The sequence below is a fragment of the Martes martes genome, assembly GCF_963455335.1.
Source record: "Martes martes genome assembly, chromosome: Y".
In the NCBI taxonomy this organism is placed as follows: Eukaryota; Metazoa; Chordata; class Mammalia; order Carnivora; family Mustelidae; genus Martes; species Martes martes.
In genome coordinates, this window is record NC_137907.1 from 17,681,244 (window position 1) to 17,706,973 (window position 25,730).

Sequence of the window (25,730 nt, forward strand, 5' to 3'; positions counted from 1 at the left end):
TCTAAATGCTTCCCTCTGTCTTATACTTCTTAAGCAGTGTTCTTGCCTTTAAATGGTTTTACATTTATGTCTTGAAGATGGAGATTAGAGTGATGTATTGCTTGATGTGAACTATTAAATATTAAACATAAAGACAGATGATTGAAAGCATTTAATAATAATTCTGTAGAAATGAAAGAAAACATCTTCTCATTATTTCTATATGTAATTCAAGTGAGCATTAACTGACTTTAAGGACTGTCTACAACTTTTATCATTCTTTGGCTTTTGTTGATCCTTTTTGTTAGTTGAATTATCTGTGTTTCTCTGATGGCCTAGCCAGTGAGACACAGTCTCTGAGTTAGGCACCTGCTTTAGGTCAACTTTCCTAAGTCACAACCAGAACCAATAGCTTAATTGAGTAGCTTTTTTTTGGTTAAGACTTTGTATTTGTTAGTTTTATGGACCAGGAGCCAAGATACCAGATTTGTTTTGTTTTGTTTTATGTTATAATTTTTGTAAGAGTAATCTTGTTTCTGTTCCCATTCATCTCATTCATTCAGAGTGATATTTACTGAGTACCAATATGCTGTGCAAACAATTGTGTGATCTTGGTGAAGTCATTTAATCTCACTGGGCTGCGATTGTTTCACTCCTATAGCTTTATTCTTTAGTTTTGGAGTGGACTAGAAATAGGATTTCTTAAAGTTGGTGAAGCTGCCTTGGGATTGGAGTGTGGGTGATGGGAGGAGGATAGATGGGGGCTGAGTATTCTTATGAAGTTGGTATGACCCACTTCCACTAAGCTCACCCTCCAGAGCTCCAGAGCAGGTTCACTTTTATCTATCCACAGAAGTCTTTAATCAGTTATTGTTCCTCCTCTATAGCCTTCCTAGCTCTGTTCTCATTTTTGCCCCAATTCTTTGCCTAAATTCACAATTTAATTTCTAAATATCCAGTCATATATGGTGGATACTTTTGGAACATTACACCAGAATAGAGTGGTTTGATTTTAAAGAGGGAAAGAAAGAAATGGAAGGAATGAAAAGAAATAAGTAATAGTGTTGAAAAGAAGAAAACTGACATATATAAGAAATGTAGAAAAAAGGAAAAATGGAACAGATATGAAGGAAAATGGTTTATTTGTTTTCTGAATTTATCTTACTTCCTTAACATTTATAGTTATCCCATAGGATTTTATTTTCCTGGAGATTTTAATGTTGATGTTCAAAAAGTACTTTTTTTCTGTGACTGCCTCACGGTTTCTGTTTCCTAGTATTTCTTAATCTGTTAATTGAAAGTGTTGAGTAAAAGCAGTTCTTGTGTTAATTTTTATCTGTTATATGAATCAAAAATAGATTCCCTTTTTATTTCCTTAGTCTGTTTCAGTGTTTGAGAAAACAGGATATATTCTGTTTTCTGGTGGAAGTTAAATATCATTTATATCATTGAAGACCGTCATGCATGCCTACCTGAAATTTGTCATTTTAATTTTTTGTTTTTTGAAGGAACTGATGCTACGCACATGGATGGTGATCAGATTGTTGTGGAAGTTCAAGAAACTGTTTTTGTTTCAGATGTTGTGGATTCAGATATAACTGTACATAACTTTGTTCCTGATGACCCAGATTCAGTTGTAATCCAAGATGTTATAGAGGATGTTGTGATTGAGGATGTTCACTGCTCAGATATCTTAGAAGAAGCAGATGTATCTGAAAATGTCATTATTCCTGAGCAAGTGCTTGACTCAGATGTAACTGAAGAAGTTTCTTTAGCACACTGCACGGTCCCAGATGATGTTTTAGCTTCCGACATTACTTCAGCCTCAATGTCTGTGCCAGAACATGTATTAACAAGTGATTCTATACATGTGTCTGATGTTGGACATGTTGAACACATGGTTCATGATAGTGTAGTAGAAGCAGAAATCATTACTGACCCTCTGACAGCAGACGTCGTTTCAGAAGAAGTATTGGTAGCAGATTGTGCCTCTGAAGCAGTCATAGATGCCAATGGGATCCCTGTGGACCAACAAGATGATGACAAAAGCAACTGTGAGGACTACCTTATGATTTCCTGTAAGTCTTTGGGGTATAGTGATTGTCAAAGGTATTTTTGAGGGCTGTCTTTTATCATATATCAGGATGACATTTTCTTTACTTAAACTTAACTAAATTAAGATAAATGTCACAGGCCTATGTGCGTTACTGTCGTAGTTTGGATCTTGTTAAGGTAAGCAAGCCATAATTAAGAAAACTGAAGTGGTAAAAGTAAAGAGTTATTATTTTTTTTGTAACTTTTTTTTAAAGATTTTTATTTATTTATATGACAGAGAGAGATCACAAGTAGGCAGAGAGGCAGGCAGAGAGTGGGGGGAAGCAGGCTCCCTACTGAGCAGAGAGCCCGATTCGGGGTTCGATCCCAGAACCCTGGGATCATGACCTGAGCCAAAGGCAGAGGCTCAACCCACTGAGTCACCCAGGTGCCCCTAAAGAGATATTTCTAATATGAGGGCGACCTGGGTGCCTCAGTTGGTAAAGCATCTGACTCGTGATCTCAGCTCAAATCTTCCTCTCAGGGTTGTGAAATCAGGCCTTGCATTGGGCTCCATCCCAGCCTAGAGCCTACTTTAAAAAATAAAACAAAAAAGAGATGAGGGAGGCTGGAAAGAATAAACTATTAGAAATCAGAAATAATGTGATGATGTAATTAGGCTGTTACCTTATCAGAATAACCACTGAACCTTGAAAGGATTTCAGCTTGAAAAAAATCTTTTGTCTTTTATTGTGCAGTGACTTCTGTCCTTATTTTCTTCCATACCACTCCTCTTTTGCCTGCAAAATAATGAAAATATTTTTAAAAACAAATTCATTATTGGCTTTGGAACTGTGTTAGTGTAGTGTCTTGAAATAAAGTGGTCATATACATAACCATAAACACTAATTTATGTAGACTTCTAGACTGATTAGAGATTTAATATCATTGGTTTATACTCTGTTCACTGCTTCTTACGGGATATTGGCTTTCTAGATGGTATTTACCTTCTTAACATTTAGCACATCATTAGACATAGTTTTAGTTATATAGTAGATGTCTTGATAATTCTTTTAGTAGATTCTCTGGGTAGGTGTTCCTGATCTTTCTTTTTTAGATACATTCTCTACATCAGTGAAGTTTTAATTTCATTAGATAGACTCATCATCTACCTGCTGGTTTAAGTAACTTGGTTATCCCAATTCACCTGCTCATGGGATCATTATGGTATTTGGAATCAAGTTTATCATATATAGACAGAGTTCAGTGTGTTCTTATCAGCACTACGTTCAAATCTTTTTCCCTTGTGTCTTTGAGCATAGCACAGAGATTGGGTAAGTTTAGGAATAGAGTAGGTATTTATTTACCCTATATGTGATCTTACGCTATTTATTAATGATAATTTTTTAAAATCCAGCTTAACTTGATAATGTCAAGAGTCTCACTTAATAAATGTCCAGTAAATTCATTCTCTGTATAAAACCTTCTTCCAAATAGTGTTGAAGTAGCTAACAATAATTTGCTTTTTGACTTTGAGTTCGTACTTTGGTTTCGTACTTTGAAAGAGGCGGAGATGGGGGTAGAATTTATCATAAGTAATTTAGGATTTAGTTTTAATACAAATTTAGAATATAAGATTTTTATAAGATAAATTTATCCAGACATTTCAGTTTTCTTGATATCTTTGTTTCTGCCTTCTAGGAAAGATACTTCCTCAAATGCTACATTATAATTTTAAAACCCTGTTTGGGGGAGGCAGGGTTAGAGGGTTAATATTTAGGATTGACAGGTTTTTGGTTTAGTGTGAAGAGGAATTGTAGCCTGATCTGTGTTTTTGCGTAATAGAGAAAGCTGAGATGCTATAATTATCTGTCAATATTAATGATTTTCATAGCATGAAACAAATATTTTCAGTCCTTTAATATTTTTATTCAACATATACAGCTTAATAGTTTAAACAGATGTCTACTCTTCTCTTTAGAAATTTCAGTGAGTTATGGGCTCTACATGCCTGATAAAGTGTTTTCATAGAAGTGTTTAGAGTCTATCTCATCAAGTTTCTTCCTTCTGCAGGTCTCACTTTTATAACAATGAAAGAATTCCATTTTTTGTTGTGTCATAGTGTATCTAGAAACAGATGCTCATTATTACAGCATATCTTCTATGTATCATTTTGTAGTCTAGATCATACTCTTTCTTTTAAATCGGTTTTGTCTGTCTTTAGAACAAAACTAATGAATCTTACCCACTTAGATATATCCTGCACCAAACCTTGTACATTTTACATGTGAATTATTCATTGAATGGAACATATTTATAACTTTACAGTTGAAATCATGTGGTTATCATGCCATCTAGTTTAGATGTTTTCCTCGTTTTACCTGGTATTAGTTTCTAATTAGTTACCAGTTTTGTATTAAATGAATAATGAAATCTTAACTTTAATATCTAACGTACAAAATCTGAGGATCAATAGAATTTATGGTTTGTATATTGGTTTAGTAGTTACTGGAATAGAAGGGATGCTAAAATATTGCACTTGTGATTTTTATATACATGTTTAAGGCATTCTCTTATTCTGTCTGTAATTACTGGATATGTATGTAACTTATCACTGTAAGCTCCGTATCAAGTGTTTTGTTTTGTTTATAATTTTTTTAAATCTAATAGAACACAGACTAAAATTTTGGAATTCTAAAAGTAAGTATACACAAGAAGATATTTTTGAAACATGAATAAGGATTAGGAAAAATGTCTTGATTAGGTTTTTAAAATTTGTTTTCATAAAAAATAAGAAAGGTTTTTCTTTATTAGACTAAAATTGATGCCTTTTTATATAAGGACTGTAAAATGTATTTAGAAAATATTTAAGCAGTTTTATAATATTTTAAAGGAGATATTTCCATGCACTAAAAGGAGGTAGCAATTAAATTATTAGGGAGAATTTGATATCAAGAATTGTCAAATTATATTACTTAAAACACTTAATTTTGGACAAAAGTCGTAAGATGTGCAAAGAAAGAATAATCCTGACAGAAACACGGGAAAAAGTACAGTAAGTAGAAACTCGTGAGGAATCCTAGATAGTGAACTTAATAAAGATTTTAAATCAGCTGTTTTAAATTTGTTTAGAGAGCTAAAGAAAACCATTGTAAAGAACTAAAGGAAAGTATGAAAATGATGTCTCACCAAACAGAGGATATCAATAAGGAGAAACTTAAAAAAAACTAAATAGAAATTCTGGACCTAAAGTAAAAAGACTGAAATGAAAATTTAACCAGAGGGCTCAAACTTTAGAAAGAATTGGCAGACTTGGATGTGTATCAGGTGATATTAATCCACTCTGAGAAGAAGGAAGAAAAAGAATGAAGAAAAATTAATGTAGCTTCTTAGACTTGTATGTATGTATACTAGCATAGACAGTCCCCAGGAGAGGAAAGATGGAAATGGATTGAAAGAATATCTCAAGAAGTAGTAGGTGAAAATTTCTGAAATGTGATGGAAAATATTAATTTATACATATAAGCTAAGAAGTTTGGTGAACTTTAAATCAAAAGTTTACAAAGAATTCTTGAAAGCAAGACAGAATTGACTCATCACGTTCTCAAATGCTCCTTCCTCAAAGAGGTAAGAGCTCTTTTCTTCTTAAAAACATGTAGACTTTAAAGGCATTGAGGTGATATATTCAGATGATCTGTTCAGCAGGTTGAAGGAAATAAATCTAATACATTTACATATTATATGCTATATATAATATATATACTCAACTAAGAAATATCTAGCTAAAGCTTTAAAAATGAAGGTGAAACTATTCACCTTCATTCACCACCTAGATATTCCTAGGTAAGCAAAAAAGCTGCAGTAACCCAGTTGAAACATGGCATAAGGACAGACATAAAAGCCAGTGAAATATAATTGAGAGTTGAGAAATAAACCCATACATCTTATAGCCAGTTGAGTTTTCACAACTTGAACTATTCACAGTTTAAAGAGGAATAGCCTGATCTTCAACAAATGGTGTTGGGATAACCGCATGTTCACACATGAATGAACAATGTCGGGCTGCTACCTTGAGTTATATATATAAAAAAACTTAAAACCAATCAGAGATATCTGTAAGAGCTAAAATTCAAAACATCTTAGAAAAAAGGTAGGTGTAAGTATTCTTGAAAGTAATGGTTGTTAAGATAGGTCACCAAGAGCACAAGAAAAGAAAAAATACATGTATTTATCATGTTTGAAAATACTTTTATTTCCAAAAATACTATGAAGAAGTGAAGTGATAACAGAATGGAAGGAAATATTTGTAAAGCTTATATTTAAGTGTCTAGGAACTGGAACATATAAAGAATCTCTGCAACTCAGTAATAAAAAAGCAACCCAATTAAAAATGGAAAAAACCTTGAATACACATTTCTCCAAAGAAGAAAATAAGTACATGAAAGATGCTTAACATCATTAGTCATTTGGGGGATGCAAATCAAAACCAGAATGAGTTAACCTCTTCACATTCTCTCAGATGGGTATTTTAAAAAATGGGAAATAAGTTTTGCAAGAATGGGGATATTTTAGAAGCCTCAAAGTGGGATTGGTAATATGAAATTGTTTACCCACTTAGGGAAGATTTTGTAGTTCTTTGAAAAGTTAAACATTGAATTACAGTATGACTCAGTTATTGCTCCTAAGCGTAGACCCAGGAGAATTAAAAACATACCATAAAATAGTTGCTATACAAATATTCATAGCAGCATTATTTTTTTTAAGATTTTCTTTTAATAAAGATTTTTATTTATTTAATTGACAGAGATCACAAGCAGGCCGAGTGAGAAGGGGAAGCAGGCTCCCCGCTAAGCTGAGAGCCCAATGTGGGGCTTGATCCCAGGACCCCAGGATCCTGACCTGAGCCAAAGGCAGAGGCTTTAACCCACTGAGCCACTGAGGGGCCCTAAGATTTTTTTTTTGGTTTGTTTTTTTATTTGTCAGAGAGAGAGAACAAGCAGAGGCAGGTGGAAGCAGAGGGAGAAGCAGACTTCCCCCTGAGCAAGGAGCCCTATGCTGGACTCCATCCCAGGACTCTGGGATCATGACCTGAGCCAAAGGCAGATGGTTAACCGAGGCGCCCATGCTTCCCGTTTATGGCAGCATTATTATCCCAGTAGCCAAACAAAAATGGAAGCAACCCTAACGTCTTCAGTTGATGAATTGATATTTAAAATGTGATGTCATCATCCAGTGGAATATTATTTGATCATAAAAAGAAATGAAGCACTGATAACATGCTACAAAACAGGTGAACTTTGAAAGTAACGGGTATGGGGCGCCTGGGTGGCTCAGGGGGTTAAAGCCTCTGCCTTCGGCTCAGATCATGATCTCAGAGGGGTCTGGGATCGAGCCCCACATCGGGCTCTCTGCTCGGCAGGGAGCCTGCTTCCCTCTCTCTCTCTGCCTGCCTCTCTGCCTACTTTTGATCTCTGTCAAGTAAATAAATAAAATACTTAAAAAAAAAAGAAAGAAGGAAGAAAAGTAAGGGGTATTTGGCAAGTCTGAAAGAGGTGTATCTATAAAGACAAAGAGTTGAGGAGTATTTACCTAGTCTAATTGTGGAATAAGTTCTGGAAAGGGAGTTAGCTAAAGAATGTTAGAGGTATTTTTAGGGGGTGATGGATATAATCTGTAATTAGATGGTGATGGTTGCAAAGTATGTGAATTTACTGAAAACCAGTGAAGCTCTAGTTCTTTATTACTACTTTTTTTTAAAGATTTTATTTATTCTTTTGCCAGAGAGAGCACAAGCCTGGAGAGCAGTAGGCAGAATGAGCAGGAGAAGCAGCCTTACCACAGAGCAGGGAGCCTGAAGAAACTACATTTTTTAAAAAGGCAGTGGTGTAGAAATCACTTCCTGGTGTCTCAAAATATTTATTATCCAGAGTTTGTTTGTTTTTACACTTTAATTTTATTTATTTATTTTTATTATTATTATTTTTTTAAGATTTTATTTATTTGACAGAGACACAGTGAGAGAGGGAGCACAAGCAGGTGGAGTAAGAGAGGGAGAAGCAGGCTTCTGCTGAACAAGGAGCCCGATGGCGAGGCTTGATCCCAGGACACCAGGATCATGGCCCAAGCCAAGGCAGATGCGTAATGACTGAGCCACCCAGGCATCTCTAGACTTTAATTTTTTTTTTTGTAAGATTTTATTTATCTATTTGACAGAGCGCACAAGTAAGCAGAGCGGCAGGCAGAGGGAGAGAGAGAAGCAGGCTCTCTGCTGAGCAGGGAGCACTATGAGGGGTTTAATCCCAGGACCCTGAGATCATGACCTGAGCCAAAGGCAGCTGCTTAACCAACTGAGCTCCCCTAGGCACCTCAGACCTTAATTTTTTTTTTTAAGATTTTTTTTTTTAAGATTTTATTTATTTATTTGACAGACAGAGATCACAAGTAGGCAGAGAGGCAGGCAGAGAGAGAGGAGGAAGCAGGCTCCCTGCTGAGCAGAGAGCCTGATGCGGGGCTCAATCCCAGGACCCTGGGATCATAACCTGAGCTGAAGGCAGAGGCTTTAACCCACTGAGCCACCCAGGCACCCCCAGACTTTAATTTTTAATGGCAGTTTTAAAGCCATAGTGAGATTTACATGGTAAAACGACATTTAAGATTTGTCGGGTTTTTTTAAGCTGCTTTTATAATATTTCATTGAGATAATTTTAGTAGTTGAATTAGTGGGATACCTTTCCGAGGTGAAATTTTCAAGGTGAATTTTAATTTTCTCTAGAAAAGGATTAACTCTGGTGTTCCTAGGTAGACCTGACATGTGAATGTGTTTTTCTTTCTTTTTTTTTTCTTTAAAGATTTTATTTATTTATTTGACAGAGATCACAAGTAGGCAGAGAGGCAGGCAGAGAAAGAGGGGGAAGCAGGCTCCCCGCTGAGCAGAGTCCAATGCAGGGCTCCATCCCAGGACCCCGGGATCGTGACCTGAGCCAAAGGCAGAGGCTTTAACCCACTGAGCCACCCAGGCGCCTCTGAGTGTTTTTCTAACATAACTTTTTAATATTTAGGAGCACACAGAAAGATCTTTTATAAACTATAGGAAAATATGTAACATTTTCCAAGTTCCATCGTCATTAGGTGGTGAGGTCTTCAGGAGTTTTATTTTACGATTACCCACAAACTAACATTTGTATGAGCATCTTATGTGACCTTGTAAACACAAGATTACTAAGATTTTTCAGTACGTACTTAGAGTCACCATTACAAAGTTTCCAGAAGAGGCCGGCTTAACTGTAGTCTCAAACTCCTCAAAGATGAGTCCTTTAAAGAAGTTTTAGATTTATTCAGAACTCTCTTGCCTGAATGCTGAGATCTTTGTCCTCTAATGCTACCTATTTGACATATTAAAGCTACTTTTAGGAAAATGACTTAGCTCAGTCTGCCAGATAGGTCAGAAAACATGTATTTAACTTTGAAAACAAGACTAAGTATACGTAAGGTCAGAATTAAGGACATGATGGTTGTTTTACTAACAAACTATATAAAACATAGATAAATATCCTTGCCTCCTTCACTTTGTATATGGCTGAAGATACCAACCAGAATGTTTTACTGGTATAACTTCCAGTTCTGCCCTCTTTTCCCTAACAAGGTAACTATTAGGTCTGTTGATTTGCCCTTGGGTCTCAAAAGGAAGAGTGTTTTTCTTTAGCTTTTAAGGAAACTTTCTTCATCTTTGCCCTTTGTTTTGTCTTCTCCCTTTCCCTCTAAGATCTTGATTCCATAATTTACCATGTCCCTGACCTCCGGCCTCTTACTTTTTTTATTACTCCCAGATTATGAGCATCCATTCTGACTACTCCTTTGTTTTCTTTTTTTTGCAGTAAACTTCTTAAAACTTTTTTTTAAAATATTTTATTTATTTGACAGAGATCACAAGTAGGCAGAGAGAGAGAGAGGAAGAGAAACAGGCTCCCTTCTGAGCAGAGAGCCTGATGCGGGGCTCGATCCCAGGACTCTGGGATCATGACCTGAGCCGAGGGCAGAGGCTTTAACCCACTGAGCCACCAGGCATCCCTTAAAGGATTTTTTTAAAGATATTATTTATTTATTCAATAGAGCACATGCAGGCGGAGCAAAGGCAGAGGGAGAGGGTGAAGCAGGCTTCCCAGTGAGCAGGGAGACCAACAAGGCACTAGATCTCAGGACCCTGGGATCATGACCTGAACTGAAGGTAGATTCTCTTTTCTTTTTTTTTTAACTTTTTTTTTTTTTTTAAAGATTTTATTTATTTATTTGACAGAGAGCACAAGTAGGCAGAGAGGCAGGCAGAGAGAGGATAGCAGGCTCCCTGCTGAGCAGAGAGCCTGATGCAGAGCTCAATCCTAGTACCCCAAGATCATGACCTGAGCTGAAGGCAGAGGCCCAACCCACTGAGCCACCCAGGTGCCCCTGAAGGTAGATTCTTAACCAAATGAGCCATGCAGGCACACCTGCATTAAATTTCCTAAAGAATTAACGTCCATCTTCCATAGAATCCTCAACCTACTTGACTCTGACTCCATATAGCATTCACTAAAATATTTTAACCAAGAGTATGAGTGATCTCCAGGTTAGTGCAAACCACTGTAGATGTTCCTCCTTCACTTTGTACTTGTCTTAGAATTTTCTATATTTGTAAGATTTTAGGATGCTGTTTGAAAGCATTTTTTTGCACATGATATATTGGCATGGGGTGGTCTTGATTTCTAAGGAAGAAACTAAGATAAAGTGTTAGTGTAGTTTTACTTTTCAGTGTTGGCTTTTGAAAGACTAAATTCATCTTAATATTCTATGTAAGAATATTCTTTGTTATTCTGTGAAAGAATTTTGACTAGATGGAATTTTTGAATCTTTTAAAAAATTTGATGGGGAATTTATAGAACTCTTTCAAAGATGTCAAAATCTAACTTCTATCTTTATAAGTCACTGTTAAGAATTAAAGATAGGTCTGCCTAGCTGGCTTAGTCTTAGTAGAGTGTATGATCCTTGGTCTTAGGGTAGTTGGTTTAAACCCTACTGCGTAGAATTTACTTAAAAAAAAAAAAAAAAGAATTTTTCATGTAAAATTTAAGTGATCATAACTATCACCACAGCCTTAGGTGAATTGTGCTTGAGTCATGTTTTTATTCATGCTAATAGAAACCATCTAGCTATTATATCATTTATTGACTTTTACAAAAATAAACATTGCCTCTAAGAAATGTCATTGAATACATTCTGAAAACTTCAGATATTCATTAAGGTTACTTATGACTCATGGATTTCTTTTGAATTCTGACTAGAATCACTGGATTTACTTGTGGTATCTTAACCTAAACATTCAACTTTTCTCAACTGCAGAGTTTGCTCTATTTTAAAATGTTAGTGGTGTTTTTAACACCTCCTCTATGACTTAGTATAAGTATTTTGCAGTGTGTATATTAATAAATGCTAGCTGTCTTATTAGTACACTTTTTTTTTTTTTTGGTAAAGATTTTATTTATTTATTTGACAGAGATCACAAGTAGGCAGAGAGGCAGGCAGAGAGAAGGGGAGGGAAGAAGGCTCGCAGCTGAGCAGGGAGCCCAGTGTGGGGCTTGATCCCAAGACGCTGGAACCATGACCTGAGACAAAGGCAGAGGCTTTAATGCACTGAGCCAATGAGGCACCTCTTATTTTATCATTTTATCTTTTTTAAAGTTTTTATTTAAATTCCTGTTAGGTAACACAGTGTAATATTAGTTTCAGATGTACAGTGTGGTGATTCAGAACTTACATACAATATCTGATGCTCATCACACATGAAGTCCTTGATACCCATCACCTGTTTCTGTAACCCCTACACCACTTCCCTTCTTGTTAGATTATAAACTTTGAGTCCATAACTTTTTCATATTCGTACTTCCAATACTTACCTAGCCCAGAGTCTAATTACTGTTATGATGCATTGCTGACTTGAATAAAACATTAATGTCCAACCATAAAGATAAAATAGATGTGTTTTTATCACATCTAGCAGGGGAACACCAGAAAGGGAACTAAAAGGGAAATGAGAAGACTTGCTAGGTGAATGGAAGACAAAAGTCTTTTTTTCTGGCTTTGGTTTCTTCTCTGCTTCGTCTTCAGTTACAGCAGCCAGGCCAGTTTTATCTGGAGCAGAGAGAACATTTCTGCGCTTTTTCTGTAATACATTCAACATCAATAAATCCAACTTTGTGAGAAGTTAGACCATATTGGCCAAGTTTTCATTCATTAGTTATTTCCTCACTTTAATCTGTGCCAGAGATATCATTGGATGGCTATTGTGGGTAGCAGTAGATAAAAGATTACATTTCATAGGAATTATGCTTTTGGTATTTATTCCAATCCAAGTTTGCTTCTTTGGGATATTGTTTTTTGGTTTCCCAATACTAAGCATAATACTGTATTTCATTAGCCTCTTTTATAAAGATTAAATTATGAAATGTTTGTTCTGTATCCCCTGAATCTCCACTGTCATGAGCCATATGTGTCTATGTTGGTATCTTTTTTTTTGTCAAAAACATAATAAAGGCTACGTTCATTAAGTTATTTGAGGATACTGTATATTTAAGTATACATTTGCTGCATTTGCCAGCAATGACCCAGACTCAGTTTTATGAACTCATGTGTGTGCCTCATTCAAGTATATACCATGTTTGTGTTTGTGTGCAGCTTTAACTTTAAAAATTTGGTAGTAGAATTTACATTGACTGTTGCAGTGTATGTTTCTGAAAATTGTATTTTGATAAAAAAAAAATTCTACTAAGAGATAAGACCACATAATGGTCAAAACACTAATAAGAAAATGCTAAGAAATGTATTAAGACCAGGATTTGGTTATTTTATTGTAGGACATTCTTCTCAAGATCTTTAACAATATAATAATCAATAACAATATAATAATCCTTTCATCTTTTGTATAATAGTGTATGCAGAGATATAGTATATAATCTTATTACTTTGTTAGTTTTTAAGGCTACCAGGAATTTGCTTTAAATAAAATATTTTTACCTGAATATCTCATCCCACTTATAGAATATTTGCAAAATGTATTTGTTGAATTTCGTACTTTTTAAGATACGAAATCATTCAATTTTATATGAGTCAAATTAGAGATTGTATTTGTAAAACACTTTGCAAAAAGGTAGTATTTTATTTAAGTGTCTATTACTGTTATTTATGATGTATTTCTTCTCTTTTCAGTGGATGATGCTGGCAAAATAGAACATGGTGGCTCCTCTGGAATGACCATGAACACAGAGTCAGAAATAGATCCTTGTAAGGTGGATGGCACTTGCCCTGAAGTAATCAAGGTGTATATTTTTAAAGCTGACCCTGGAGAGGATGACTTAGGTAAGAGGAAAGCTTCAGGATATTATTCATCCTGATCAGCCACTTCAACCAGCTTTCTTTTGGGTGGTTTAGATTGAGAACATTTGAAATATTTTCTGAAGATAACTTAAAAAAAATTTTTTTTTGAAGATTTTATTTGAGAGAGAGAGCACAAGCGGGCCAGAGGGTGGGGTAGGGAAGGGCAGAGAGAGAGAGAGGCATGCTTCCCGCTGAGCAGGGAACCCAAGGCAGGACTTGATCCCAGTACCTTGGGATCATGACCTGAGCTGAAGGCAGATGCTTAACTGACTGAGCCACCCAGGGGTCACTGAAGATGACTTTTAAACAAGGATTTCCATGTAGCAGTATAAAAGTATATTAAATGTAGTAAGTGAAATAGGTGGAAATGATGTTTTCAGATAAATTCTTGGAGCTGTCATCTTCCCTGATAGGTGGCACTGTAGACATTGTGGAGAGTGAGCCTGAGAATGACCATGGAGTTGAATTACTTGACCAGAATAGCAGTATTCGAGTACCAAGAGAAAAGATGGTTTATATGACTGTCAACGACTCTCAGCAAGAAGATGAAGATTTAAGTAGGTACCCTTTTTGTGGGAGAAAATTCTGTTTCTGTATACAGTTAATTTTTTTAAATGCAACTAATTGAAGGAAGTAAACAGTACTATTGTAGATACTATTGTACTGTCATATACCAAAGAGGAACATTAGTGACTCTTAATGTATGCTTAGGGTGTCACTTTAAAAACAAACAGTGGTGAAAGTCAAGAAAGGAATGGTTCACTCAACAAATATTTATGGAGTATTTACTGTGTGAAAATAATTTAATAGGCGTGTAACATTTGAAACTTCTGTTTCTTTGTCTGAATTCAAACAAGCATTTTTTCTGTCTGGTCTCTATAAACCTGGTCTTAAAGAATTCTACTGATTTTCTAATTAGATGTTGCTGAAATTGCTGATGAAGTTTATATGGAAGTTATAGTAGGAGAGGAGGATGCTGCAGTGGCAGCAGCTGCAGCAGCTGCTGTGCATGAACAACAAATGGACGACAATGAAATCAAAACCTTCATGCCAATAGCGTGGGCAGCAGCTTATGGTAAGTCACATACATAGTGGCTCAAAGGATTACACGGTTCTGGAACATGAATTCATTATTGAAAATGATTTCTATAGCTTCAGATTTCAGAAATAGAAGTACCAGTATAGTGACTTAAAGATGGGAAGGATGATTATTTATAGTCTGCCTTTTGCCTTAATTTTAATAGGAATTTTCTTTGCCTATATTATGTAAGAGATAAATAGAAATTTCTTATCTTGAGTATATCTGAATCATGACTTTACCATTTGAGTGTCATCGTGGGAGATTGTGGTGCAAAATGCTGTTAAATTTGGTAGCTAGGCTTTTTCTGTTGTCTAGTACATAAATTTGCCCTTAAAGTCCATTACCTGGATGGGGAATTTGTCATTCATGAGTATCGTGACTTTTTGTTGTTCTAGTTAATAAAGAATCCATAATTCTTTATAAAGAACACTGTGTAATTTTGTTTCTTAATACATGTTGTTAGGTAATAATTCTGATGGCATTGAAAACCGGAATGGCACTGCAAGTGCCCTCTTGCACATAGATGAGTCTGCTGGGCTCAGCAGACTGGCTAAACAAAAACCAAAGAAAAGGAGAAGACCTGATTCCAGGCAGTACCAAACAGGTAAGGGTGCACAAGTTCCGCAGTGCAATGTGCTATGCAAGCTCTGAGATTAAACCAGTATGTACCCACAGAGGTATTAATGATAGCAATTTAGCAGCTAGATACGTAGCTTTTGTGTATTGAAGTGAAAAATAATTTTAAGAACTCAGTAATATTCATGAATGATTTCCTGGATTAAAAAGAAATGGGTTTTGAGTCAGACATTTAGGACAGTAGAATCTGAGGATATTTTAGTGGAAATTAAATGGCTAAAATTATGTTATTTAACTCTAATGAACAAATTTAAATATTTTGTCAGCACAAAGCAGGCATTTACTAAGGAGCAAGACAAATACTTCAGTTGTCCATTGAATAATTCCTCCAGTATAATCTTGTACACTATTTTGCATATTACAGTTTTTTAGTAAGTATGGTTAAACTTTAAGTTACCATAAATTTGGCTTGTAATAAAACTGAAAGGTGAACTTTTGTTTTTATGAATCATGTTTTATAGATATCCAAATACATGTGGCTTTAAATGTCTATTTATTTATTTATTGACAGAGAGAGACACAGTGACAGAGGAATCACATGCAGGGGGAGTGGGAGAGGGAGAAGCAGGCTTCCTGGTGAGCAGGGAGCCCAATGCGGGACTCTCTCCCAGGACCCTGGGATCATGATGGAAGCCAAAGTCAGAGGCTTAATGACTGAGCCACCCAGGCACCCCCGTCTGTTCATTTTAGATTGGAGTGATATGGGTGGGTTACATTGAATGAAGTTTCTGGACAAGATTCTCCTCATTACTGGGTTTTGCTATTATCTCTTTTGTTGAAGAACAGTGAAAAGAATGTTAACTTGAGTATTTGTCCGATAATATTCAGAATATACACTTTTAAGTGGATGAGGAAAACAGAATGAAACTCTTTTAATCACTCATGCTCTTTTCTTTTCCTTTCGTAGCAATAATTATTGGCCCTGATGGACATCCCTTGACTGTCTATCCTTGCATGATTTGTGGGAAAAAATTTAAGTCGAGAGGTTTTTTGAAAAGGCATATGAAAAACCATCCTGAACACCTTACCAAGAAGAAGTACCGCTGTACTGACTGTGAATACACTACCAATAAGAAGATAAGTTTACACAACCACCTGGAGAGCCACAAGCTGACCAGCAAGGCAGAGAAGGCCATCGAATGTGATGAGTGTGGGAAGCATTTCTCTCATGCTGGGGCTTTGTTTACTCACAAAATGGTGCATAAGGAGAAAGGAGCCAACAAAATGCACAAGTGTAAATTCTGTGAATACGAGACAGCTGAACAAGGGTTGTTGAATCGCCACCTTTTGGCGGTCCACAGCAAGAACTTTCCTCATATCTGTGTGGAGTGCGGGAAAGGTTTCCGTCACCCGTCAGAGCTTAAAAAGCACATGCGCATCCATACCGGGGAGAAGCCGTACCAGTGCCAGTACTGCGAGTATAGGTCCGCAGATTCTTCTAACTTGAAAACACATGTAAAAACGAAGCATAGTAAAGAGATGCCATTCAAGTGTGACATCTGCCTTCTGACTTTCTCAGATACCAAAGAGGTGCAGCAACATGCTCTTATCCACCAAGAAAGCAAAACACACCAGTGTTTGCACTGCGACCACAAGAGCTCGAACTCAAGCGATTTGAAACGACACATAATTTCGGTTCACACGAAAGACTACCCCCATAAGTGTGACATGTGTGATAAAGGTTTTCACAGGCCTTCCGAACTCAAGAAACACGTGGCTGCCCACAAGGGTAAAAAAATGCACCAGTGTAGACATTGTGACTTTAAGATCGCAGATCCATTTGTTCTAAGTCGCCATATTCTCTCGGTTCATACAAAAGATCTTCCGTTTAGGTGTAAGAGATGTAGAAAGGGATTTAGGCAACAGAATGAGCTTAAAAAGCATATGAAGACACACAGTGGCAGGAAAGTGTACCAGTGTGAGTACTGTGAGTATAGCACTACAGATGCCTCAGGCTTTAAACGTCACGTCATCTCCATCCACACAAAAGACTATCCTCACCGGTGCGAGTACTGCAAGAAAGGCTTCCGCAGACCTTCCGAAAAGAACCAGCACATAATGCGACATCATAAAGAAGTGGGCCTGCCCTAACGATCCCACTACGGACATTTGTGGAGATGTTGGCCTTGAAGCAGGAATTTCATTTTAAAGCCAGTCTCATTCACATGCAATACTGTATATCGATCTATGCTGTGTACAAATAGAATTACTGCTTCTAGTCAACTTTTCTTTACATTTTACTTTTACATTTAGAGTGTTCTGGATCCTATTCAGTTTGTTCAGTGGCAAAAAGTAGCAACAGTCAAATTGCTTTTAAAAAGGAATCCCTGATTCTGTACTGAAATTTTCATTCTTAGAAGTTTTACTATTTAAGTATTCAGTTTATATACATTGATGGTACTTCTAAGACCAACATAGGATTGGTAACTCTAAAAGTATTTACTTTGACTCATTTTTCCCTCATAAATCTTTCATATTAAATAGGAACATCTGCTAATGGTAAACAGATTTTACTGTTGGGTCTAATCATCATATGAAAGTAATTTTCTTATCTTGCTTAATATTTCCAGACTGTGTGACAATGACACTTTTCCATTTGAGTCTCTAGTATTGCTAAATGCAGAACATTGCTAGGTTTCTGTTTAATTTTCATTTTATTCAACAGACAAAATACGCTTTATTGTGACTTTCTGTTTAGTACATCTTTTGTCAGTATAGCACACTTTTAGAAAGTTACTGAAAGGTTTTGCTTATTCTTGTGTGTTGTTATTCTGTCCATGTAGTTTTGTTTTGGAATACTTGGGTTCTACAGACGAGACTTAACTGTGAATTGAGTTTTGGAATATTAGAGTTAAATGGTGGCTCATAGGCTGTTTTGCAACTGGATCTGTAAGTCTACCCCAGGTTTTATATGTGCCTGTGTGTTACTTGTTTTACATATTTACACACACAACCCCAAATTTAAGTCTGTAATGAGAAGTATTAACTGTACAACAAAATGAAAGATCCAGAGATATATGAAAGAACATTTTGCAGACTTAGTATTCATAGAGATTAAGTTAAACTTGAGGGGAAAATTGGAATACAAGGATAGTGTATTTTTAAAGAGTGAAGGTATTTTCCTTAAATATCTTTAGGAGTTGGAAAAGACAAGGTATTTCTAGATAGAATATTTTTATATAATTTTAGCTTCATACCTTAAATTTTTTGGGAAAGCTAATGAATATCTAACCATAAATCTCTCAGTAGTCACTGCGAAGCATGAAAAGGAAATATCTTCTCACAAAGTAAAGATTTGGATTAAAAAGACAAATGGCTGCAGAGGATGGGTGCTCATTAAAATTGGCAAGTTCAGCCTGTTTTTTAATTTCTTAGCAGATTTGAAGAAGATTAAACATTTAAGTTAGCTTTGATTAGAAGATAAGTTTAAAGTACATTATGAAAATGTGAGATTTCATTTGGAATATTACTAAGTCTTTCAGTTTGATTTTTTTTTCCAGAGTTGGCATATTTTAAGCAGTGAGTGAGTCATAAATAGATATAAAATGAATTTAAACAATTAATTAGCATTTGGTTTGTATTATATGAATTTTCAAAAATACAGGAAACACTTCTTGTTTACTTAAATTGGGTATTGGCACGTACATACTGGCACATTATTCAAGAATAGAAATTTCTCTTCCCACTTGATAGCTAGCTCCCTTGCAACTTCATTATGGTGCTGCCTTCTACTCTTACTGTAAAGTTTTTGTCTTCTGCCTTTTCTCTGTGCCATTAATATTCATATTCAGAAGTTGTATTTCTAGGGTTAGGAATCTAAATATTGGGAGTTTTGAAGTTTGGATTAATTTAATCTTTTTAAAACAAGTGCTTTAGGCACATAAGAATTTAAGTCTAATGCCAGCCAAGCAACAGGATGGATTTGGAACCTCTTAAGCCTTCTTTACTCCCATATATGTTTTACCCATTTTTAGTATCCATTGTCCTGTTCTTAAAACTCTTTTTTGTGTGTGATAATTTTTTCAGTTTTTCTTCCATTTGGTTTTTCCCTGGAGTAATACAAAAGGAAGTGTTTAAATAAAAGTTTACATTTAAGAATTTTAAAACATTCTATAAAATTAATACAGATAAATAGATATTTAATTATATTTAAAAAGAAACTGAAAGACAACACAACACTTACATACTTTGTATTTCTCTCATAGTCTGGAGTCTTACACAGTTGTTTTGTTTTTTAAGCACAATGTTGAAACCTTTAAAAGGTAATTATTAGGATTTGGTCAAGTGAATATGATAAAACATTTGTTTTTATAAAGAAAATATGAAATTGTACTTACTGCTATGTACTGATATTAGTTACAGGCTGTTTTGGTTCTTTAAAAAAATTTGATTAGCAAAGCTAATAAGTTTGGATGTTTCAGTTTAATGTTTTAAAGAGGTACAGATTTTTACAAGAACATAAGTTATTGTTTTGTTGAAATAGCCTATTAAATATTATATGTCTCTTCCTCTGTACACATTGTAAAATACTTAAAAATACTTGGTAAGAAATTCATATAGGAAGGTGTGACACTATTGTAAATGTGTACTTGAGAATAACATGCAAAAATAAAAATCAATATTTTCTTGTTAATTGGTGTTTCGTCTATTTGATATTAGTATTAAGGTAAACACTTTTTCATAAAAAATGTGCAGTTTTGTTCAATTTAATAAACATAAAGCTGTACTATTTTCAGTTCTCCAATTCTTAAAATGTAATGCAAAATGCATAATTGCTTTTGATTTTGTGACCTGGATGCAGATGTTAATCCTGTGAGTTTACAAGTAGTATTTTAGAATTGTAAAGAGCAAGTTGGTGAGTTTTTTGATCAGTATATATTCATGGGCCTCACTTTTTTTCCCTTTTACTTCCATAAAAGATTTTGTTATGTTGCCATCTTCATTTCCTGAGGTCTTAGAAAATCTATACATGAAGTGATGTTTGGAGCATTTAAAGTTCATTTTAGGGGTGCCTGGGTGGCTCAGTAGGTTAAAGCCTCTGCCTTCGGCTCAGGTCATGGTCCCAGGGTCCTGGGATCGAGCCCCGCATCGGGCTCTCTGCTCCGTGGAGAGCCTGCTTTCTCCTCTGTCTCTGCCTGCCTCTCTGCCTACTTGTGATCCCTGTCTATCAAATAAACAAATAAAATCTTTAAAAATAAAAAATAAAGTTCATTTTAGTATAACTTCATAGCAGTTAGTAAAGATTATTACTATTATATCCACAGAAAAAAACCTGCTGTACAATTGTCTTTTGTGCCTAGTTTGGAGGGCTCTAGTGGACACTGACACATTTTTTGTCTGGGTTATTGTCATAGTAAAAATCTGAAGCTCATAACTCATAAAAGTTACGAGAAGTTGTCTTACTTTGCACTACTGTAGTAAAATATCACAGACTGGGTGGCTTATGAATAATAGAAATTTATTTCTTAGAGCTCTGAAGGCTGGAACAAAGTCAGGATGCAGACAGATTCAGTGTCTGGTGATGGTCCATTTCCTAATTGAGAGATGGCTCTCTGTTTCTTCATGTGGTAGAAGGAGCAAAAGATTTCTTCCAAGATCTCTTTTGTCTCAGAGGCCTCCCCTCCTAATACCATCACATTGGGATTACATTTCAATGTAAAAATTTTAGGGGGGACTAAACAGTCAGTCTACAGTAGAAATTTTTTTAAAAAGATCACATTTTTTTTTGTAACGTAAAACACACAGTTTTTATTGACATAAAATGCACAGAGCATGTTAAAGCTGTGTTAAAGTGTACAGTTAGTTGTCTTTAGTACACTGACAATGTTGTGCAACAATAACTTGTTAGTTTCCAAAATATCTTTGATTTTAAAAATTCTTAAGTCCTTTAACAGAGAAATGTGTGTTTGCTTGATAGTTCAAAAAGTAAAAATCGGAGTTAACTATTAAGGGAATATAAATGTCACTGGCCAGAGTTAGAAGTAAGACAAGACCACAGCAACTAAATAGCTATGCTAGAACACAGCAAAAACAGCTAACCAGGCCTGTGCCCCTAGCTAGTCCAATAATTTACTGCCCTATTCTTTGGAATCACAATTTTATAATTTCCTCTATTTCCCACATATTCTAGAGTTTGTATAAGGAAAAGCATAACAAGTCAGTCTTAAGGGTGTAATATTTCAGAGCATTGGCTTTTGAACTGTTAACCAGGGCTGCGATTATCAACGTTACCTGGAAATTGGTTATAAATGCAAAACCTTGGGTTCACTCTATACCTATTATATCAAAATTGCATTGGACTCAACAATGTGTTTTTGTATCATAGTGAAAAATAAACCAAAACGCTGGTGCCTGGGTGGCTCAGTGGGTTGGGCCTCTGCCTTTGGCTCCAGTCATGATCTTGGGATGCTGGGATCGAGTCCTGCATCGGGCTCTGTACTCGGTGGGGAGCCTGCTTCTCCCTCTCTCTTTGCCTGCCTCTGCCTACTTGTGATATTTTGTCTGTCAAATAAATAAGAATCCTAAAGTTTATAAAAAAAAAAAAAAAACTTACCATCTTAACCACTTTTAAGTGTAAAATATACTAGGTTAAATATATTAATACTGTTGAGGCTCCCGGGGGGTGGCTCAGTGGGTTAAGCCTCTGCCTTCGGCTCAGGTCATGATGACAGGGTCCTGGGATCAAGCCCCACATCGGGCTCTTTGCTCAGCAGGGAGCCTGCTTCCTCCTTTCTCTCTGCCTGCCTCTTTGCCTACTTGTGATCTCTGTCTGTCGAATAAATAAATAAAATCTTTAAAATACATATATATATGTATATATGTGTATATATATTCATATTCATACTGTTGTAAAACAGATCTACACAATTGTTTCATCTTGCAAATTCTGAAGATGTACTCATTAAACAACTCCCCTTTCCTCACTCCCACCAGTTCCCTGATAACCACCTCTCTACTTTTTATAGAATGAAGACTTCACTTTATCTTAGAGCTAGATTTGTACAGTATTTGGTTTTGTGTGTGACTGGCTTATTCATCGCCATCTCTGTCTGATCCTTAGTTTTCAAGATTCCCCATTAAGTACAAAGTTAGCAATGAACTTTTCATATATATTCTTTATTTTGGTGAGGTAATTCATGTATTCCTGGTTTGTTGTTTTGAGCATAAAAGTGTACTGAATTATGTCTGGTGTTTTTCTGAATCAGTTGAGATGATAATGGTACTTTGTCATTTATCCTGTTAATTTGGTATATTATGAGGACGATTATGCATCATCCTTTATAATCCTTTGAGTATGCTACTTCATTAGGTTTGCTAATATTAAGGATATTGTATCAACATTCATCAGGAATATAGTCTAATTTTTTGTAATTAGTCTGTAATGTCTTTCTCTGGTTTTGATATCAGATAATGCTGCTTCATAAAAGAGTTAGGAAGTACTGTGTTTCCAGAAGACTTCAGTGGTTGATATTAATTCTTCCTTAATATTTAAATTTCACTAATAAAGCCTTTTTTTTTTTTAAGATTTTATTTGAGAGAGAGAGAACAAAGAAAGGGAGGGGCAGAGGGAGAAACAGATTCCCCACAAAATAGCCTGATATGGGTCTAATCCCAGGACTCTGAGATCATTACCTGAGCCAAAGGCAGAAGCTTAAGCTACTGAGCCAGGCAGCGGCCCCAAATTCATCTTGTTCTGAGCCTTTTTGGTGGGGGAATTTGTGTATGTGATGAATTAACTATTTTATACTTGTTACAGATATGAAGATACTCTTCATGACAATATTTTGTGCATTTCTAAAAATGTGTTCATTTTGTCTACTTATGTAGATTGCTGGTTTTTAATTATTCATGGTGTTAACATTTTTTTTCTTATATAGGTTTAGTAGTAATATCCCTACCTTCATTGTTGATTTAAGTAATTTGACTTGTTTTTTCTAGGTTTTCTGACTGATTTTTTTTTTTTTTTTTTAGTCTAGCTAATATTTTACCAGTTTTGTCAAAGCATGAACTTTTAGTTTGTTAATTCTCTTTCTGTTCTCTACTACATTTGTCTGTGCACTATTTTTTTTTCTTTCTTACACTGAGTTTTCTTGCTCTACTTTTTGTAGTAGTTTACAGTTTAAACAGTTAGTTTAGGAAAGATTGCTGTCGGGGCACCTGGGTGGCTCAGTTGTTTAAGCATCTGCCTTCAGCTCAGGTCATGATCCCAGGGTCTTGGGATCTATTCCTGAGTCTGTCTCCCTGCTCAGCGGGAAGCCTACTTCTCACTCTCCTCTGTCTCCCCCACCTCCCCTCTGCTCTCTCTTCAATAAAATCTTTATTTTTTTGTTAAAGACTTTATTTATTTGACAGAAAGGGTGCACAAGCAGGGGAAGTGGCAGGCAGAGTTAGAGTGGGATCCTTGGTGAGCAGGGAACATGATGCAAGGCTTGATCCCAGGACCCTGAGATCCTGATCTGAGCGAAAGGCATTGGATTAACTGACTGAACCACTCAGGTGTCCTATAAATAGTCTTTAAGAAAAGAAAAAAAAAAAGATTCTTATACCTTCTGCATTTAGGGTTTAAATGATTACTTTTTGAAATATTCTCCTTTGATATGTGTTTCTAATTTCCGTCTGAGAACTGTTTTAACTGCTTTTTTAATTGTGCTTTCTTATATTCATTTTCATTTTACTCAAGATTTTTCCTAATTTCATTTGTGATTTATTTTTTTTCTTTGAACCCCTGATTTTTTGTTTTGTTCGTTCATTTTTTAAGATTTATTTATTTGAGAAAGAGCAAGAGAGAGAGAGTATGGGTGAGCAGGGGGAGGGGCAGAGCAAGAGCAGAGAATCTCAAGCAGACACCTGCTGAATTTAGAGCCCAATGAGGGGCTCCATCTCATGACCTTGCAATCAAGGCCTGAGCCAAAATTGAGTCAGGCAATTGACCAGCTGAGCCACTGGCTTGTCTGGAACTGGAACTGAACTGGAACTGCTGCTTTAGTCAGAAAGGCCCTGAATAGATGTGTGAAGGCCACCTGGTCCAGCATGTTTCCTTTTTTCCTTGTTCATCTCCTTAGATGATCTGTCCTTGGCTGGGAGTGGGCTGTTCACATCTCCTACTAGGATTATTGGCTTGTCATCAATGGGTATCTTTAAGGTGGTAATTAATTGCTTGTTCTATGTGGCTGCTCCCATCATCACAGGAGCATAAATATGTATACTTGTTAGACCTTCTTATTGGGTAGACTCCATTCATAGGATATAGTGTCCTTCTTCACGTCTTCTCATTGTCTGAGGCTCAACATCTCTTTGGTCTCAGAGAAGTGTGGCTACTCTACCTTCCTTTAGATGTTCATTGGCATGACAAATGTTTCTCCACCCTTTATCTGTCCATGAAGAGGTTCTTGGGGCCAGACATGAGGCTTTTGCATGACAGCTCTCCATGGGTCTTGTTGCATTGCCATTTGGTGTGATTTGGTGTGGTGTGGTGTGGTGTGGTGTGCCTTTCTCTTGACTGGAGCATTCTGTCCATTTACATTTAGAGTAATGATGACCAGACATGATTTTGGTGCCATTTTATATATAACCTGTAAGGTCTTGGTGTCTGTAGATTGTCTCTATTGCTTTCTGGGCTTTGGAACTTTTGGTGTCTTCTTGCTCTTCATGGGTCCCCTTTACTATTTCTTTCAGAGCTGCCTTAGTGTTCTCAAATTCCTTTGTATTGGCAATTCTGGACCTCTCCTTCTCTTCAGAATGATAATCTTGCTGGATCAAGGCCCTTGGTAGCAGACGTTTCCCATTTAGAACAATGAATATAAAATACCAGTCCATTCCCAGCCTACCAGGTGTCTGTGGACAGGTCTGCTGTAAGCATTCTGTGTCTACCTTGTTAGTTCAGGACCTGTTCTACCCAGCTGCTTTCAGTCTGTTCTCTTTCTCCCTGTCACTGGTAAGTTTCTGTCTGATTGGTTGTGAGACTGCCCTATTTTTGTGGATTGGAGGGGCATTGTCTGTGCTTCATGGACTCCAGTGCTCATGTTTTTCCTGGGATTAGGGAAATTCTCAGCTATCACTTCTTCCAATAACACTTCTGCACTCTTTCCATGATCATCTTCTTCAGGATCTCCTACAATAGGAATCTTCATTTTCTTAAAGTGATAGCCAAATTCCCTGAGACGACTTTTGTGATCCAGTAGAGTTCTGTTGCTCTTTGCAGGTTCCTATTCTCCCATATTTTCTGTTCTACAATACTGATAACAAGCTTCTTTGCCTGTCCCTAGTTTGATACTCTCCACTTGGTCTTGCCTCTCGGATCGAGCATGTTGCATTCTGGCCAAACTACAGTGGAGTATTTTGGTCTCCAGAATGAGGGGTTTTGTGGGGTCTTTTCTTGATTTAGTTAGTTAGTTAGTTAGTTAGTTAGTTAGCTGTTTTCTCATTTTTTTTTGCAAGCCCAGTGACTGTGCTTGTGGTTTCAAATTCTACTTCAGACATCTGACTTATATCCATATTGACTGAATCCCTTGCTGTGAGGACAACTTACTATCCTTTCTTTTCAGGTGAATTTCTCCATTGAGTCATGTCACCCCGAAAACAAGAGAGGAGAACAGAA

The 25,730-nt window shown here is 36.1% G+C and overlaps 1 protein-coding gene across 2 annotated transcripts in view; it reads left to right on the forward strand.

The window, feature by feature from the left end:
- The window catches only part of LOC308337762 (zinc finger X-chromosomal protein-like), a 58,026-nt gene extending 39,901 nt beyond the window's left edge, over positions 1-18,125 (forward strand). For both annotated transcript variants that reach the window (XM_080795958.1, XM_080795957.1), the window contains 6 exons: positions 1,488-2,057; positions 13,249-13,398; positions 13,830-13,973; positions 14,336-14,491; positions 14,961-15,101; positions 16,041-18,125. In XM_080795958.1, the coding sequence (XP_080652084.1) occupies positions 1,505-2,057; positions 13,249-13,398; positions 13,830-13,973; positions 14,336-14,491; positions 14,961-15,101; positions 16,041-17,224 (2,328 nt within the window). In that variant the 5' untranslated portion in view covers positions 1,488-1,504 and the 3' untranslated portion in view covers positions 17,225-18,125. The remainder of the gene's footprint in view (positions 1-1,487; positions 2,058-13,248; positions 13,399-13,829; positions 13,974-14,335; positions 14,492-14,960; positions 15,102-16,040) is intronic.
- The last annotated feature ends 7,605 nt before the right edge of the window (positions 18,126-25,730 follow it).